Source organism: Protopterus annectens, chromosome 1.part1, assembly GCF_019279795.1.
Source record: "Protopterus annectens isolate FY-2018-M chromosome 1.part1, PAN1.0, whole genome shotgun sequence".
In the NCBI taxonomy this organism is placed as follows: Eukaryota; Metazoa; Chordata; order Ceratodontiformes; family Protopteridae; genus Protopterus; species Protopterus annectens.
In genome coordinates, this window is record NC_056726.1 from 1,260,717,197 (window position 1) to 1,260,738,078 (window position 20,882).

Consider the following 20,882-nt stretch of genomic DNA (forward strand, 5'->3'; position numbering starts at 1 on the left):
AGAACAGAATGGGCACTTACAGAGAGCTGGCTAAAGCAGTCAAGATTTGCTGTACAAAATGTCTCCTGGGAATATTTTATTATACCTAATCTCCGTTAACGTTATTCTGAGAATTCGGAGATTTGATCTAGAAAATGTCTCCTGGGAATATTTTATTATACTAAAGCCTCGTTAACTTTATTGTGAGAATTCGAAGAGCTGATGTACAAAATGTCTCCTGGGAATATTTTATTATACCAAATTCCCGTTAACTTTATTCTGAGAATTTGAAGATTTGATCTACAGAATGTCTCCTGGGAATATTTTATTTACCTAATCCCCATTAACTTTATTCTGAGAATTCCAGCTAGCATAAAATAGCTCAGCAAAACTTAGCCTGCTCTGTGGTACAGTGGGATGGACCCCTGAGTGCAAACCAGGCAGCTGGGATTCAGTTACCAACCCCATCAGTGCAGTGCCCAAGCAATGACGGGGAGGAATGAAGTAGCATGACCTGTTCACCTGCCCTGGGGGTGAGGAGATGGTATGCAGTTAGGCACACTGGTAAAGTGGTACTTTTCAGGTGAACCAAGGAAATCACCTCCCATGTTTTGAGAGTAGGCCAAGGGTACTTGAAGGAAATGCCCCATGTGGAAGTGAAAGACATCCTTCATAGCCAGCCCATTGCACATCCCCTCCCTGGTTCTTTGCTGAGTGTGCACAGAGTATATGACTGTATAATGAAAACAATCTTGTACCACCCCCAATGGCTTTCTGATTGTCTCTCCTGGTCAATTCCCTCCCCGGTGATGGAGGTGAAAATAGACCAACTGACCTTGAGAGGGCTGACGATTGACAGGCAGTGATGGCAGAAACAAACAAACAAAAAACGGTTGGCAGGATTATTTGAAGGGTACCAGCCCCCTTACTAATTAAACAAACAAGCTAAAAAGGTGAAGAAATATTAAAAATGGCATTGTTCATAGTTTTTATTTTGTTCTCAAGGAAGGCAGGAGCATACCTACACAACATCACTGGCCATGTCTTACCAGAAATTTTCTAAAGTTATGCAAACCAACTAAGGACGTACATTAAATCACTGACAGTTTTTATCCTTCAGTGTTTATGCCTGTAATACCCACAGTCATATAGATATACAACTGCTTAGTGCTCAGACTTCACTGCTATAAAGGGCTTAACTGCCCAAAGGATTTTACTTTTTACCAGTAAAATGAAAGTAAATGGTACTTGCGTATTATCGCAACCAGATGTCTAACCTGGTGTACTTCCTGATGTTATCATGAACTGACTTTATAGTAAACTAAACTGGGGTGTGTGAAGTCAAAGTCAGTGTTGTATCACCTTGCTTCTGAAAGAGGAACTGGAATAACGGCCAAATTCCTCTTCCTTGGTATCATCCTTTACCGCCGTGACTTCATGCAAAACAAAATGAACCGGGAAGAATGAAGAATGCAGCGCTTCTTACATAAACAAACACTGATTCTTCCACAGTGTAATGTAATCATAATTGTGTTTAGTCTTATTGAATACTCATTTCAGAAAAGCAATTACTGGCAAAATTGTATAAGCCATTCAAATGCATGCAAACAAAATGTGCATTGCAGTCTGTCTTGAAGTTAAGCGTATCGCAGAGGCTCGCAGCACTATAAATGACAATACAGAATTTAAGAAGAACACGAGTGCATGTTAAAAAAATAACTAACTGCATACTTTAATTCAGCCCTCTATTAAGTCAGGCCAAAACAAAATGGTCACAAATGCAGATGTGAAGAAGCACATTCATCACAAGCCTGAATAGCTGTTGTTACTGGCAAGTTGTTACTGTACGCCTTAATGAACTTTTCCATTCACTCTCGCAGCTAAACGATGGTACCTAGTAAGAGGAATTTTCCCATTATTCCTGGTCCTGCTTCAGAAGTAATTTGATAAAAAAGTAAGTTGGAGTTTACACACTGCATTTCACTGTAACATAAAGTAGTAGCTTTAACAACATATTTTTGCAGGAGAAGGGTGTCTAAATGAGCTTTTCCTGCCCCAAATCTGGTTGCAATAATACGTAATTACTAAATAAATAAATAAGAAAGAACTAGTGTCATGTCACTTACATGCATCCATAAACATTAATGAATGCATTTTAAATATTTGTGTTATGCACTTTCAAAAGCAGAAAATATGTTCATTTCTTCAGCTGTTTTGAGTTTAGAATTGTGTGCACTGTGCTTGTCCATTTGGCTTACATTAATCCTGCTTGCGCTCTTTCTGCACTCTGCCTGTCTCTTCTCTGCATGTGTGTGTGTATCTGTGTCTGTGTATGCGTATGCGTGTGCGTGCGTGTGTGTGTGTGTGTGTGTGTGTGTGTGTGTGTGTGTGTGTGTGTGTGTGTGTGTGAGTGCATGTGTAATAACTTTGTTTACTTCGTCTATATATCAGTCTATTTCATAAATATATATGTACATACATATACATACACATATGTATAGGATGCCAAATGGATGAAATATTGACGTCCATAATATTGTTGTAAAAATATCAGAAAACAGAACATTGACAGCTACTGTGCATAATCTGAGGATTAACCTCAGAGCAGGCAAAACCAAAAGCAAATGAGTTTTATATGTGGAAAATAGTACAGTATAAAACATACAACCAGTGATCGCAAAAGGTTGAATCTCCAATAACTGAAAGTAAAACAAAATTAAAAAACATACCCATACCTCCTGCTACTTTTATATCCCAGTTCCATATTGCATTACAGTGAGGAAAGGGCACATTTCTTGATGCCCATTGTTCCTGGATCTTGAACTTTTAAAAAGTCAGTACTATTCAGTCAGCTGAGTTTTGAACAGCCTTTTCACTGTCCGATGAAATGACTCCTGAACAAAAGATTTGGCACATATAGATAGACATATATATAGACAGATACATATATAGATAGATATATAGACAGATAGATAGATAGATAGATAGATATCTGTATCTTATATATAGATCTTTCTCTCTCTCTATAAATACATATATACACACACACACACACACACACACACACACACACACACACACACACACACACACAGTGTATGTATGTATATATATATATATATATATATATATATATATATATATATATATATATATATATATATGTATGTATATGCATTTCTGTACAAACATACACTCATGTTAATAAAATGCCCCTATACTTCATCTTCTCATCTTATATTAAACCACACAGACAACAACCTGAGGAATAAAAATAATCATCTGTCTCTTTCACCACAAATGTAACCACGCAGTCAGTGTAACCAGAAACAATAAACACATAAGTAGGGTGAGGAAATGTAGTCATTCAGTGCCTCTGTGATTTCACTGTCCTCAATGATTTTACTGCCATGATTACTCAGCTTGACCAAATCTGTCCCTCCCAGCCACCTTTCTGGAATATACCAATGAAATCTTTTGTTCTCATTTTTTATCCCTTTTCACCTGCACCTCTGCTACACTACTCTATATTATTGATTGATTCAGTCAATTAAAATAAATCATTTTATGGGCCCAACTCCCCATCTTAAACCATTGGATCTATATGTGGGAAACAGAAATTTCCTCCAGGACTGCTCCCTGTACTACTAATGGATATTAGCCACTCTTAAATGCTTTATCCCATGCGTGTGCCCCCTCAAATGATCTATGGTATGATCTCAATAATTCTAATTATTCTGTAATTCTAATATATAATTATTAACTATAGGACAGATAAGGCCAGTCTCTAACCAAATGGGATAGGTTAATTTGAGCACAAAAGCAAAACGGGCTAGGCTTAAAAATGGCCTGCAAGGCCAGCTAGCCTAGTACTTACCTATGAACCTATACAATGACATGACTACTTTTGACTAACAATGCCTTCACCTGGACATCCCTGACACCTTTTACCTTGGATAAGGCTATGTGAAGAATTTTATAGATTTATAGGTAGTTACTGGGCTTGCAGTCTACAGAACCTTTGAGGAGCGTAACCTTAATCTCCAATTGCCTTGAAGCACTGTCTGTTTAAGTAACTTGCTTAAGGTCACACAGTAGACCAGTCTTGTCTGTCATAGTTTTGTACCAGATGGGTGTACCTATCACCTCTCTCTCACACACTTTGTTCTATACCTTGTATCTCCTAGTCTATTCATGGCAGATTTAGAGTCCTATAATAATAACTCTGTACTTGATACCACACTTCCTTATTCTGTCCCTTAATATCTCATCCGCCTCCCTTGATGAGTAATCGGTCTGAATTGCTGTAATCAAGCTACTGTACATTAGGTTTGTGAATGTGTGATGTGTGTGTGTGTTCCGTGTGGTAGATTTCGTCAATGCCATTTGAGTTTTGGTTGGTAAAACAGATGACTTTTGGCTTTTCCCGGTTAGGGGTTGCCACAGTGGAACTCCGGTCCACTCATGATTGGCAGTGGATTTTTACGGTGTCAAGTTGCCAGCCTGACGCTCAACCTTCAACAAATGCATGCCCATTCACGCTCGAACCTACCTGCATGTCTTTTAAAGTCACTCGACCACGGGGAGAACATGCAGACTCCACACAGAAGGCGCTCTAGCCGAGAATCGAACAAGAGAACCTCTTGCTGTGAGGCAACAACTCTGACTGCTGCACTACCGCGGCTTCTTGGTTGGTAAAACAGATGCAGATTTATTTTACATCATGAGGAGCACTGTCTGGTTAAGTGATTTGCTCAGAGTCACAAAGAAAGCAAATAAAGGTAGAAAGAATGAAACCCGAAACCCAGCATCTTTAACTACAAGAAGCAGCTCATTAACAGTTCTGAGCCTTAATCTCCTGCACTAACTGCCAGACATTAATACACTTCTTCATTTTCTGATAAATCACTGAAGGTTAAAAGTTGGTTTACAATCGTCTGTACTAACTGCCATACATTAATACACTTCATTTTCTGATAAGTCCCTGAAGGTTAAAAGTCATTTTACTATCAGTCAATAATGCCAGTTATAAGAATTCTGTGTGATATTAATGCACTGCTTCCTGTAGTCAAAAGTACAGGGTTTGAACCCTTTCAACCCCATTTGCCTACTGTCCAACTTTGATCAAGCTGTAATTAATGGTCATATCTGTATGTCTCTGAATAAATATTAGGTGCCTACATCTCACTATTCTATTTATAACTTAGGAATTAGCATCTTTTTGGCAGCTGGCATAAAGGATTAATGCTGTGAGCTGTAGTTCATGTGGTACAGGGTTTGATTCCCTCAACCCTCATTTACTTACTGTGTGACCTTGAGCAAGTTACTTAACCAGACAGTGGTTTGGGGAAACAAGAAGTTTGGGCTAGGATCCTCAATGTCCCCTGAACTGCAAGCCTAGTAACTACCTATCAGAGTAGTTATGGTGTAAAGGAAGGAAATTGTAGTAAACAGGACACCATCATATAATTCATAATCTTTGGATATGATCCTTGGTTTCCTTGTTGCATTCAAAGTCGATAGTGTGTATATTATTTGGCTGTGAATAAATTGAACAGCATGAAGTATATGAGGTAAACATTAATATTGTAACTGTGAATACACTTTTAATTTGACTTTTTTTTTGTTTTTTTTTTGTTTTTTTTTTTGTTTTTTTTTTTTTGCAGACATGCAACTATAAAATACACTGTGTCTGGGCTACAGCAGTGTGTCTAGCACTTACTACAGATGAGTAAGGCTGTGAGCTGTCAAATAGGTGCTTCCTGTAGAACATGGTTTGATTCCGCCAGACTTCATTTGTCTTCTGTGTGACTATGACCAGGCTACTTCACTAAACAGTACTCATGAACTGCTCCTGGAAAAGGGGCACTTGCCCAGTGAGCTTCACAAGATGTTAGGTCAATGCATTACACATTTGTCTTTTGAATTCCTGCACCCTTCACATAGGCACTAAATAGTACCTCACTATATGCTATTTGATGAATCTGAACAAAAGATGCTGCATCTATACTGTATTTAATTGGTTTGCTTTATTCATTGTACTAAAGAATTAAGGAATTCATTAATAGGCCTGGCTTGAGTAATGCAATCCGAACATGTTGCATTTTGGTAATATATTTTGCAGTACTTTCTTTACAGCCTCCAGCGCCTGTGAAGGGTTTGGATGTTGTCAGGTCATGTAGTCTGCATTATTTGGAATGATGATCGGAGCAGTCTGATTGTCAACATCCATTATGTAGGCATTGTTCCATATTACTGTGATGCAGTCTTTTCTAAAGGTTAGCTTGTAAAGGATTTCTGCATTTAGCTAAAGAATTGTTACTATATCTTGCACTTAGAACAGAGGGTTAAAGCTCTGACATCTTAACGAGCTACTTCATGTGGTAAGGGTGAGTGGTCTGAATCTTTTCATCTTCATTTATCTACTGTGTGACCTTGAGCAAGTCACTTATCTAGACAGGACAGTTGGGAATTAGGTTCATAGGTTCATACTAGGCTATCTGCCCTAGGGCATTTATAAGCCTAGCCAGAGTGTGTTTGGCTTTCGCCACCCATTTTTAATTAATTTTGCTATGCCCTTTTTCGAGATTAGTATACTGTGCCTCTGTCTAACAGTGACACAGACGTGATACCTGGGGTAAACCTACGATCTCCCATCCACTCATCAAGATTCCTCTTGAAGAGAGTCAATGAGGGACTCTGCCTAACCTGGACTGGGATTTTATTCCAGAGTGAAGGGAGCCTCTGGGTTATGAATCTGTCCCTCCAGAATTTTGGCTAGGTTCCTTAATGGTCTGCTGGACTGCATGCCTCTATGGTCAACTGGACTTAACTATGGAGCTCTGGATGTTTTTTGTTGTTGTTGTTGTTTTTATTGTTTTGTTTTGTTATTTTGCCAGCCATTCCTGATTGCTTAGCTGATCTAATTCAGAAAATGTTATGCAATATAATCAGCCAACCAAATCTGTAATTTAACATTAGGCTAAACATAGCATATGTTATCGGGTGGTTATTATTTCTTATGCTGTCATCATAAATTCTCTTCTAGTTAAATCGTGCTACACATCGCTGGATCGTATGGGTTGATGCTAGCGATCTTTATGCAGTGTCATGTAGTTCATCCACAGCTGCAAATAAAGTACATATAAATTATTTCTCCATGACAATAAGAGGTGTACCTAGTCAACAATGGTGCTATAATCACTTGTAGGGTGAGGCTATTTGCGGATGAAAGTATCTTATACTTTTATTATCATGTTTAAACAGTCTTTAATCTACATTTGCAGGACTATTTTGCATATGTGTGCTGATTCAGTTGGCATGCCTTACTATGGATATTATGTGGGTTTGTGTGAAACAAATTTGAAATATATTACTTTTGTCATTATTATTGTTGTTATTAATTCTTTGCTAAAGACATGTGAGAAGGATGCGGTCAACAATGTAGCTATGAATGCTGGGTTTGGAGGATGTCTGTGAATAAACATGACTGACCCTGCTGAACTGATAAAGGCAAAATGTCATTGTCTGCCTGCAGGACCAGTGTGAACTTATATAAAGCAAATTGGAATACTTTACTGCAGCCATTTTTACCAAAATAAGACATGCAATGTGTACGCGGTCAATCAAGTGGCCATAATTGATGATTATGGATATTTGTGTATTATAATGACCGCAGTATGAGTGGAGTTTTATGTTTGAAATGACTGGAAATGGGTTCTTCTGTCATTATTGGTTAATATGTTTTGTTTCACTGATCACTGGAAAAAATGTTCAAACCTAAAGATTTAAAGCACACTCTAATAAATGTTGCTGTATTAACCAAGAACTTTAATGTAAAACACTCAGGAAGGTAAATCCAAAGGAGTACATGCATTTATGCAGGGCCCTAACAATGTGTGTGCACAGGGGGCCTATGGTTAAAAAACAGAATGGTACCAGGGTACAGATAATCCGTCACTGATATCCACTCCCTGCCCATCCACCCCCCATTGTCATTCCTAAATAATCTATACCCTGATGCCTGCATGCCCCACTTCCTGTTGTCACTGACCCATATTTTCTTTTATCTCCCTTTTTCTTTTTTTTAAACCATGTGTCACTGGAACAGGAAGTAGTTCATGAACAGGTCAGAGCTTTAGTCCTCTGCGTTATCTCCCAGCTTTGTTCTTTTTTTGCATGTAATGTGTTTAGGCAGGGGTGCTGTTATACAACAGCAATGTCTTTCAGCTTTACCCATTAGGGGTTGCCACAGGAGATCCGGTACACAGATTGATTGGTATTGGGGTTTTTACTGTGTTAAGTTACCAGCCCAGTGCCCGATCTTCAAAGAAGGCACACACACATGCACATACCTACTGCATGTGTTTAAAACTCACTCAGCTGCAGGGAGAACATACAGACTGCACACAGAATGCACTCCGGCCAAGAATAAAGCCACAGAACCTCTTGCTGTGAGGCAAAAACACTAACCACTGCACCACCACAGCCAACAGATGTACTGTTACACAGCGCAGTTAGAAAAAGTTAGAAAAGTAACATTCTGGATCCCAGAACTGTTGTTCATCCCAGTCTCCACCAGAGGTGCTAATGCAGCAGACACCACGTGCTCTATCACTCATCCCACATCCCACATCCTGATATGGGAAGACAATCACTGCAGCATTTATGTAAATTCAAATTTGAGTTAATGCTTCTAAATGCCATTCAGGTGAATTAAAAATGTATTCGGCTGAGTAGATGTCATATATTGTATAGCAAACATAGACAACATGTAATTTGTTTTTCTTCTTTTACTGCAGTTGAAACTACGATGACCTAGGACAGACCCAACAGTCAAGATAAGCCATTATAATGGATTTCAGTGGATCAAGACCTCATTCACTGATTCTCCTTTTGTCCACAAAGAATCTGTATACAAGAAAAAAAGCACACGGAAGAATTCAGTGCATTCCAGTTTTCAGACTTTGCTTCCAACTTTGATGGAGAAACTTTAGCTTTTGAATGAAGTAAACAACCTTCTCCCAATAGCAATGCAACAGAAGTGAAGTATCCATAACAAAGACACCTGCCATTTTGAACAGCATGTTCTAACTTTATCTTTTGCTACTTTTCTTTCCTATAAAAATACAAAAAGGACTAAAGCCAGAGAAAGAGACCTAGTAATGTATTGTTTTAATGTAAAGCTTACAGCACACCTCTATCTTTAATAAATTTCCCTCTGACAGCAGATAATATACATGCAGTGCATGAAGTGTTACAATTATGCTCAAAAAGTGGTTAAATAATAACCTTGTTAAGTGTACCACCTGCCCTTAACAACACTTAGAGGATTGTTAAGCACCCCTATGTGCTATTAAGGTCAGATCTACACTAAAAGCAGACAGCACTGACCGGTGTACAGCAGCAGCAGGTAGAAATGGCTTAGTGTCAACTGCTGTTTCTACCTGCTTAGTGCTAAACTACGCAGGTCATTTTGAATTAAACAGCTCATGTTACACAGGGAGTATGGTAGGGCATCAGCCACTCCCCACTGCTTTGGCTTTCAAAACTAAAACAATGCATCTCGTGTTCTTTTTTTTAATCTAATTTTTGACTAATTTGTAGTACAGGAAGAAGATAACCTTCACACAATTCTTTCTCGAGGTGAATTTCTTGACATTCCTGTCTCGAACACATAATAAATGAGTTACAATCAGTGATCCAATCATAATCCTCTATATTAGTACTTAAAAAAATACACATATACTTTTCACAGGTAGACTGATTTATTTTTTGTTTGTATACAGAAATAAAGCACAACAGTAACAATGAATTGGATTAACTTCCAGTGATAGGGTCAAAGACCAAACCATGAAGTAATTCAGAATATGAATGAGCAAGTGCTTAGAATGTATTATGAATGGAAAACCTAAATACCAATTGAGGCACACTCTAGACACCAGACACCAGACAACCACATGCAGCTGGAATTGGTCTTTAGAATGTATGTGCCAATACAAAACCCCAAATTATCTGTGTTTATTCCAATAAATAGTACTACACTCTGCTGTACAATTTTATCCATTTTAAAACTTTCTGTTACAGTAACATCACTTGACTTCAGAGTAAAATAAATATAAAGCACAGACTTTTACTCTTACAGTAGCATAAAATAGTGGTGGGATTGGCCTTCCCATCTCCTTGTTGGTATGCTACTAACTGATGCCTAAATACAGACATCCTTCAATGTCACTGTCAGTCGTAATGCAGACTTGCCTTCAGTGCTAACTGAGCAGTAATTTATGGGTCCTGTTTCCACACAATTCACTTGGAGTCATATAATAAAATACAGAATAGATGGGGGTCTGCAGTCCTGAGGTGCTGTGCTCTGCTTCAAATGAGATATTAAACTGAGGTCCCAAATGCTTGACAGGGTGATATTTAGGTGAATGCTAAAGAAACCAAGGCTGTTTTTAACAAAAAGTTGGAGAGATTGGTTTTCTTTGGTGTCCCTGACAAATCTTATCTAGCCAATTTAAATACCATTCAAGTTTCCCCTGAAAATAGGTAATAGACTAGGCTCATTTAAACCTGAATTGTTAGCTAAATTAAATATATGAATACAGAAACATATAATAATGTTGCGTCTTTCGGCTTTTCCCGGGTAGTGGTCGCCACAGCGGAACTCTGGAACGCAGTAGATTTTTACGTGCCGAGTTGCCAGCTCTGACACACAACCTTCAACGAAGGTACGCCCATTCACACGTCTCCACACAGAAGACGCTCTAGCTGAGAATCGAACAGGACAACGTCGTACTGTGAGGTGACAACGCTACCGCAGCCTAATAATAATAATAATACCTATTTGTTAACCAAAGTAGGGTAAGCCCATTGGAATAAAAGGATAGGAAGAAGTCTTCAGAGTTGAGTGCCGCAAAAAGGCTTTATTTACAATAACACAAGTTGAGTGCTTTCGTCCACAGTAATAGGACGTCTTCAGTAAGCCCACTGAAAACAAAACCCCTTTTTAGGGATGAGCAATGTCATTTAAGTTACTTGCTCAAGGTCACACAGTAAGCAAATGAGGGCTATAGGAATCAAACCCTATACCTCAGGAACTACAGTTCACAGTCTTAACTCTCTGTGCCAACTGCCAGACAAAACCCATTTGTATAATCAGGCTGAATGGTACCACATCCTTCACATCACTCCCTTTAGATTCAGCATCTCATCCAAAGATATTCCTTACACTGGTAAGATTGCAAAGTGGGAGCAGTCAGACATTCAGAGAATGCTTAAGGGTTCATAAAGATGATGAAAAGGACAGCCAAAATACTCTTATATTCTACAAAAAGGCCATTTATCTATATATATTGTATTTGGTGATTGAATGAAGGATGATATATGTGAATACCCATAGTCTAATGTCAGGTTTAAGGAATGTCTCGCTAAATTGTTCTGAACTGTAGTCATCATCTTTTGTATTTAGAACCCTTGTCCTAGAGGAAATACTCAGTATTCTTAACTGAAATTGGGAAGACTGCATGTGTGATACTCAGAACTGCAAGACAAAAAACGGAATAGGGAGCTGTAGACCAAGCCCGTGATTGTACTACCTTGGAGAATTTCCCTTATTCGAAGATACAGCAATCTCAAAGATAGTATATATTAGTGGCAGGGCTGCGTGGGATGAAACTGCTTTAATAGCATTACAACAAGTTCAAGATTTGCTGTAATTGTTTCCATTCATGTATGAATCTTGTACTTTCAATAAGAAACCAATATTCAAATCCCAAATTAATGTCAGAAACAGGGATTATAGCCTATACTTTGATTATACAAAATAATAGCCCACATTTATCTCCATATCTCAAAACTTTGGTACTGCAATTTTGTTAAAATGCACACAAAATGCATTGTTTTTTGCTTTGTCATTCATGCTTGTCAGCTATTTAATGTTGTTCGGTAAGGCATAGCTTGCAAATTGGAGAAAAAGTTTAGTACTATATTTTTCTTTTAAATCATACTGAAGTATTTATGCTGCTGTGATGTTCATGGTACAAAGGTGAAATACAACTGGGAAATGATTTTTTTTTTCAGCAAGAACACTAAGTGCTTATGTTGCCATTTAAGAAATTCTAGTTTCACTGACATGGCGAGATTAACAGACAAGGAGACACACTCTATAATTCACTGTAGTTTTAGGACCATTTCCTAGTCTTTGAGGCAAGAGGATTAAAAGGGTGCATAGTTCCTTAAGCATAGGTTTGAACAAAGCAGTTTCTGGGACTCTTGTTAGTTTTTAAAATGAAATTTTCTTTTCAACAGATTGCTGGCAATATATGGGCTTAGAATAAATTGCTAAAAGAAACTTAAAAGAAGGGCAACCATATGAAAGGGAGGTAGGAAAAACTTAGATGAACCCATGCAACATAATACGTAAGACTGTTCCTTGTTATCAAGGCAAACATTGACCATAGGAGATGCTATGCTGTATGTGATAGCCTTTCTTTACATCCTTTTCATTGACAAGAAAGATTTGATGGGTAGCACTGTATTTCTTACATTTTTTTTCTGAAAGGAGAAAAAAATATGAAATTACACACACTACTACATGAACACGAGGGTTTTCAGTGAATGGTGGAGTAAGTGGGGACGGAGTACTGATAATTTCCTGGTATTCATTCAGAAAGTGCCTTTCTTACCCCAGCTTCTAGATTTCATTTCGTTAATGCTTATTAAATTTCCTGTTTGCACTCTCAGCTGTTAAGAACAACAAGGCTATCAGTACTTTTATTGTAGGCCTATGATTGCTATTTACCTATGGCTGTACTGCTCATGCAGCTGCACAGAATATGTGTTACTTTGCCATTTGTCCAATATAAAAGATAACTATATTTTCTACATCTTACAGACCCCAACTCCGACAACAGAAATGCTGTTGTGGATTTTTGTTTTCCTTTTCCTTTCTTTTTTAGGTGTGAGAATACAAAGTAGCATGGGAAAAAGGAAAACTGCTTTTATTACACTTTTAACATGATTTTGCATGCATCTACTTTTATAAACTATTGAATGAGAAGCTCCGAGCTGCCTGTGCCAATATGTGCTTGTGTTTCATAGCATTTGTTGGACTAACTACTGACCTTACTTAGTAAAATTCTAATAATGAAGAAGAGTTCTTTGCCATCCTTAAATATTTAGGATTTTATATGATAAATGCTTACTGTGGTTTGCAGTACGTAGAGTACATATATTATGACTGAGTATGCATTATTTTTACAGAGCATCACACTTGCAGTTTCACTACCAATAATACATGAAGCCAGAGTGAAGGTTGTTGCTATAATTTTCTTGCCTTGCAAACAAAGGTATTTCCACAGGGATGCACTCACACACATAAACAAGTGGTAGCACATAGCTATGCTATACTACCTCCCATGTTAGATATAGAGCCAACAAGGCAAGTCACATAATAAATTAAACCATAGATATGCTACACTTCCTCCCTCTGTTAGATATATAAGCCAGAAAAGTAAATTACGTAAAACATTTAATTATTAGCATCTGGTTGCAGTCAAAAGCGCTCGTCATTATGAACACATACATAATCTGATAATACATTAACGACAATATCTTTGTTCACTGATGCAAAACTATTTCATTTTACTTAACAAATTTCATCATTTTTAATTTGTTAACCCATTTCTCTCTTCACAGGCTGAGGGAATCAAACCCTGTGCAAAAGGCTTCTCAGGAGTACAGTACAGCATCTTTGGGATCCTACTAGGCTTGGAGCAGTGGCTAGGGCACATAGCTCTCAACTGTCTATGGTTTTTCAGAATATTCCTGATGTTGTCTCATATTTTTGGCCTACCCCTCATAAAATACTTGATTTTCTGGTAAGTCGCTGAAGACTACAGTCCGTCAGTAATGTCAGACATTTGAGTTTCATTCTTCTTATTGTTCAGGAGAAGCAGGGTGACACGAAACCTTTTGTTTCCTCAAGGCATGTTAGAGTAAATTGCCCCTGGTTTGTGGTCTTTGTCCTCCTCCCATTATTTTCAGTTTTGTCCAGCATTCTTGAGCAAAGAATTTTTGAGGTATATTTGAGCAGGCACATCAGATTAATTCATCTCTCATATAACATCACCCATCTGGGATTGTGCTACTTAAGTACCTCCATTTTCTGGCCTTAGAAAACAAGAATGATCATTCAGTCATCTTTGTGAATGATACTAGTCAACACTTCTTCATGTGGTCTGAAATTAGTCACTCATCACTCTTTGGCTATGTCACTGGTCATCCATCCTTCGGGTATGATGTTGATCATCCACTTTTCCTTGCGGAGTAGCACTGGCCATCCATCCTTTCTTGAGTTTAATGGCGGTCATCCATCTTTCTTTGAGAATAGTGTTGTTCATCCAGCCTTCTTTGGATATGATACTGGTCACCCATGCTTTTTTGAGTATGATTTTGGGCATTAATTCTTCTTTGGGTAGTGCACTGGTCACCATCCTTCTCTGGGTGTGGCAGTGATTATCCATCTTTCTTTGGATGTGGTTCTGGTCATCCATCCTTCTTTGAGCAAGACACTGTACACCTATCCATCTTTGACTGTAGTTCTGGTCATCAATCCTTCTTTGGGTGTGGCACTGGTCACTCATCCTTTAGGCAAGACACTGTACAGCCATCCTGATTTGGGTGTGATGATGATCATCCATCTTTCTATGTTTATGACTCTAGACATCCATTTTTCTTTGGGTGAGCCGATGGTCATCCACCTTTCTTTGAGTATAGCATTAATCATACATCTTTCTGTGGGTATGACGTCAGTCATCAATTCTTTATTGGATATATCACTAGCCATCAACCCTTCTTTTAATGTGGTCCATCTCTTCGGGAGTACAGAATATGTCATTGATCCTTCATTTGATACAACATTGATCAACTATCCTTTTATAAGTACAGAATCGGTCATCCATTTTTCTTGCATTACACTTCTGGCCATCCATCCTTCTAGGAGTATATTGATAACTGTCTCTATTTTCTGGAATACATAATGGGTCATTTTCGTATATTGTCAAATCTCAGTCATTTTGGAATATATATATATATATATATATATATATATATATATATATATATATATATATATATATATATATATATATATTATTAGGCTTTCCATTAGGTGAAAATATTGAATCTGGTCTACTTCTCATCGCCAGATGTGATCTTCCATATCAACTATGTAGAAAAAATGTGCTTAAGACAGTTTTGCTAGGCTGACATTTGCCAGCCCTAAAGTCATATGTTAATTCTCACTGTACGGTACTAGAATTTCTGGTTGGCTTTTCCTTTACATGCTTAAATTTCTTTTCCTGTACTGCACTTCAAACATAATGTTTCAAAAGGCTGAAGTGAGACCTTAACTACTGGTTTACAAACAATATTGCTGGAGAAAAATTACTGGTTTTGTGGACTGTATTTCTCTATGTATAAAGAAATGTACTGACAACCTAAAAGGGTTTGTGACCACAGATTGTGGCCCTATTAGCATTCTTTAGCATTTGAACAAATTATTCCGTTAACCACTTTTGTGGCTGGATGAGAAGAAGCAGATGGGAAATGACTGCATTTTTATTTTGCAAATGTTTTAAATTCTTCTCATGTACACCCTGGTCCATTATCTCTAACACTCTACTCTGTTCTGGTATGATATTCCTTGTTAATATTGTCTGGAACACTACAAAGGTTTTTTTCAAGAGTGTTGATTCCAAGTAGATGACCACTGGATTGTGTATCATAGCAATGAAAAATTCAGAGCCCATGAATGACACTGCAAAATCTATATAAATACATTGCTAGTGTCTTGATTGTCATTCCCAAGGTACATTGGTACTTGCGATGGTGAGGTTTGAACAATATAGTGCAATGTTTTGCTAACATGTCAGTTTGATTGTGCATGTCTAGTCACAATACAAATATGTAATATAATTTTTACAACAACTCAAAGTGCCTCTCATTTCTAGTGTCCAGAACTCCAGTACAAAGTTTAGAATAAACAGGCACACTAGTTCCATGCAATAGGGCTCTTTAGTGTACAGACAACTAGTCCTTTTTAGCTGTACAGTCTGTATATAATGAAACATTACTTCTTGGTCTTCCCTTGACAGCTTTGTCTTTAAGTTTTGGCATTACTTGATCATTGCTGGAATCCCTTTGAATGAGGGTATTCATGACTAGTATGGGGTTTGTACGTGGAAAAGGATAGGGTTGCATATAAATGGAATAACAGCTGCAGGATTGTGGTTCAACAGGACAGGGATGTACATAAATGAGATAGCAGATGTAGGGTTGTAATGCTGAGATGTTACATTAAAGCAGGACAACAAAGGAAAATTTACCAGGGACCTTCTGTTTGATAAGAGATGATGTTATTACAGTGATAAGGGTTACTGTGCATCCCACCTAAATATATGAGCATACTACTTTAAATCACCAATTAACTATGATCAACAGAAAATACGTTGAACAGGTTCATCATCTATCAATATCACCTAAACACAAAAACAGCGAACTGAAGTGATTACAAATGTAAATAAACGTTACTTTTACAGTCACATAAAACAACTCAAAACTTTTACCAAGAGGGCTTGGTCCCACATCCCCAGAAATATGGTCACACAACCATGGAGAAAGAGGAAAAGTCCTTAACTATGTTACAATTGAACTGCTGCACCTCGATATAATGTGGCCACTTTCACCAATGACAAAGATCACCAAAAACAGCGGTAAGGGATAAATGGGTTCCACAACACCACTACTAACTGTGAGGATAACAATTTTCATATAGAAGAGGCCACCCCACTGTTGAGCCACTGGAAAAAGTAGATAGAATGTCATGCAGCAACACAAATAAAGGTGTGGAGATACGCTACAACAAAAACAGCGCAGAAAAACTACTGAGGAGCTGAGTCAGACAGCTGTGTCAAAGTTAGACATGTTTTCTACAAAACTATTTCTGTTGTGCTCACTGTTTTCAGTACTGACTGTGACCCCTGTCAGGCTGCTGGCATATAGAAATGCAACAATATACTTTATGCTGTAATTCCATAAAGATACTTTTGACAAGACTACATAAAATAAAGGTTTATTCAGTACTACAGCAAGCCAAAATGTTAGCCCACTTGACATTATAGATTAAAAGAAAATGAATAGTACCCGAGTTACTTTTCACAACAGTAATCAGTCTACACAGCCCCTCCAGGACACAGGCTGCCTTGAAAACAGACATCCAAGTCTGTAACCCTCTCCCAGACCCACGTTCCAGTTTAATAAGCAAGTATTCAAACAAATTACTCTCCAGAGTTTAACCCTAAAATAAGGTCTCACATTCCATATTTCTGGGTCTTCTTTCTGGAGATCCTCCACTGAGGAACTAACTTCCTGCCAGCTGCTGTCAGGCTACTTCCTTATATACCACACTGAGTGAGAATTAAATCCTTGTTACCCAGATAAATGCCACACAACATATGCAGCATACATTTTGAGTATAAATGTAATGACACATACACATATTCCATAACCAAAATGTCACAACTATCTCCATCCACTAAAAAACTAGAAGGTTTGGAATTATAACAATAAGTTGCTGGTCATGGATAACCCATCAGCATTTCTGTTGCCTAGCCTGGGTCTGTAGTCACATGGTTAGAGAGACAATGCCCAATGGTACAACTTTGAATTGCTATCAGTTTGCCTTCTTAACCACTAAAAGTATGCTCTGTCAATAAACAGAAGTGTCTGTCTACTAAATAATATTTCAAGGCAAACAAAGCCCATTTTATTGAGTAATGATAAAATCACTGTTCAGCCACGAAGATAGGAGGAGCCCATTTTATTGGTAGACATTCTCTTGCAATAGCTATGTATCTTCATATTGCATTATTTAGCTTCCTTCTGACATACCACACATGGAGCTCCTCACCTTGAATTGCCTTGGAGCAGCAGTGCCCCAAAACCTACCTCTGACACAACAGTATATAAAGTAAACTGCTGAGTATAATCAGGAGTTATTAATGCAAATCCACTATATAGTGATACTAGTGGTCCTACTAGGTCAACCTTCATGCTATTTAGGAGGCATGATGTGATATTATCAGAGCCTATTGCTGTGGTAATCGTGGCCATGGAGACCTTGTTGAGGGCCTGCACTTTAGTGATAGTTGGAGGGTTATGTCTGATGACATTTCTAGATGGGTGGCTGGGGTAGAGAGACAGAAAGTGCAGGACTGAAGATGAATGTGTCAGCCAATACATTTTCTATATCTTTCAGCTCAGTATGAGAGGCTCCATTTACATTTAGTTCTGCACATTGACTTGTACTGCCATTGAGGTTGCAGACATGGCTTAAGAAAGCCTTATGGTTGCCCTTGGCCTAGAAGACTATTTTACCTCACATTTCATTTCGGTAGACTTCATTTGCCCTCCAAGTTGCTTGTTTAGATTGATGAGAGTGTTTAGCCTGTTGGACATTTCACTGAGACAAACTACCTGCTACTAAGTGATAACATGGCAAAATTTCAAGTGCACCCCCCAAGCCCTGAGAACACTGGTGTTTCTGAGAAATTGTTCACAAAGACCCTGTACAATTCTGTCAATAGATACATAGAGATAGCTACACCTACCAGGAATACACACGAAAACACAAAATACAATTCACCATGATGGAATCCCAATACGAATAGGTCGTACAACCAAATGAAGAAAGTCATAGCAAAATAAGGAAGAACAGTTCCTAAATTTTGGTCCGACCTCACAAGAGAGGACCTTAAACTGGGGGGGTGGGAGTATAATGCTCTCCCTTGTTAATGAGGACCAAATCCAATATGTTTTTGTCCTTAGTGTGTGTATGAACTATCTGGAACAGGGTATTTGTCTCTGAGTCTGCACATTTGGTGTCATGTATGATTCCCAGTTTATAGAGGTGTAGTTAACTCAGTCACTCCAATGGAGCTCAGGAAGTTTGCACTGTTAACTTCCAATGGGTGGAGCCCAAGCCTTTTGACAGAATCAAATTATGTCCTCAAATTTCAAACAAATGTTCATATCCCTGGAACCAGAGGGGTTATGAAAAAAGTATACATGGCAACCTATTCAGACAAACTGTTTTTAAAAGTGGTAGTATTCTTTAGGTTCTAGGTCTTAAACCAAAGTTTATAAGTCACAGTAAACACAGTAACTATTACATTTGTAATCAAGCACAAAACAGATGGTGGTCGGCAAAACGGGATCCTTAGACAAAGTATATGAATACAATTCCCATAAAAACATCCACAGGATCTCTCATTGGCTTCGAAAATAACACTCAATGTCCATAAAAGTAAAAACTGAAACAAATTTATTGGTAAGCGTTTTTGTGATGTAGACACTGTGGATGTTTTTGTGGGAATTACATTTGTAATATTTTGTAAACAACTTACAATAACTCAGCAACCACTCAAGTTATACACAATACTGTCAAGAACATTTTATTCATCTAGCTGAGAGCTTTCATATGAAGCTAAAGAATTCTGTCTGTGTTACGTAGTTGTTGAGATATTTAGAAAAATGTGAAAATTATATCTATATAAATGAATATCATAAAAACAACAGTTAACATCTATTTACCTGCACTAGACAGAGGTCAAATGTTAATGCAGTTGAGTTTGCTATTGTGTAAGCTTTAAGATGAAATCTTTTAAAACCTTGTACGTAGCATGGTTTTTGAATTATTGATGCAAATATGAACAAGCAATATTTGACTCCTAGAGGCGTCAGTAGGCGTTAACTGCAGATGCTCCTGGAGGCATCACTCAGATGTAATGAGGTAAAGTCACCCATGAATATGGTATTTGGTTGAATGGTGAGTGACTCCGGTAAGGCTAAGTATGCATTATGGGTTTCCTGTTGGGCATAGCACCTTGGTGATTTGGACATGGAGAAGCTCAAGCATGTCATCCTGTTTTAACACCAGTAACTTATGATTGTTTTTTGATGTAAATGAGGCCCTTCTACCCTTAGTCCCTGCCTGTGCAGTAGCTAGTCTAAATGTATGGAAGGCATTGTAGCTGTACTCTGCGGGGGTACTCTCAGCAGCTTTAAATCATGTTTCAGTAACTGAACAAATGTCTGCATTCTCCAAGGTGAGGAGAGCTTAAGAGGGTGTGGAGTTTCTTGTTTAAGCTCATGACATTAAGTGGTAACACTTTTAGATTTCCAAGATATGGTTTTGCTAAGTTTTGTCAGTTTGGCATCACCTAAAAAGCCTCATACCAGCATGTGACATGTAATCCAAGAGCTCTACCATATTTCAATTCATATAGTCCAGCGAGATACATTTCAGCTATTTATACCCAATGTACTATGACAGTATCATACTGGCACTTCCAATCCAGTGACCTAAGTACATGCGTGATTTGATAGATCCTGCCCCCTGATAGACAACTGATCATGACTCTCACCTTACTTAGCCTGGGGCACTTCCAATCCAGTGACCTAAGTACATGCGTGATTTGATAGATCCTGCCCCCTGATAGACAGCTGATCATGACTCTCACCTTACTTAGCCTGGGGCACTTCCAATCCAGTGACCTAAGTACATACGTGATTTGATAGATCCTGCCCCCTGATAGACAACTGATCATGACTCTCACCTTACTTAGCCTGGTAAGTGGGATATTTGTGTGTCTTACAATGGAGTCTCATATGACCAAAATGTTGATTTGTGTGGCATTATGCTTTATGGGCTTAGAAGTTGAGACACCGTGGGATGCAGAAGTATGTGTCTTGTTTGATGTTGTTTTGTTGCATGATTTAGAGGTTGCTGAGGACACTTTTTAGAGTTCACTGTTTAGGAGGTCTCTGTGGTTTCGGAAGAT

The 20,882-nt window shown here is 38.1% G+C and overlaps 1 protein-coding gene across 1 annotated transcript in view; it reads left to right on the top strand.

Moving 5' to 3' along the window:
- LOC122816096 (carbonic anhydrase-related protein 10-like) overlaps positions 1–9,208 on the top strand; it is a 1,019,679-nt gene extending 1,010,471 nt beyond the window's left edge. The window contains exon 8 of the mRNA XM_044088879.1: positions 8,781–9,208. Coding sequence (XP_043944814.1) covers positions 8,781–8,800 — 20 coding nt within the window. The 3' untranslated portion in view covers positions 8,801–9,208. The remainder of the gene's footprint in view (positions 1–8,780) is intronic.
- The last annotated feature ends 11,674 nt before the right edge of the window (positions 9,209–20,882 follow it).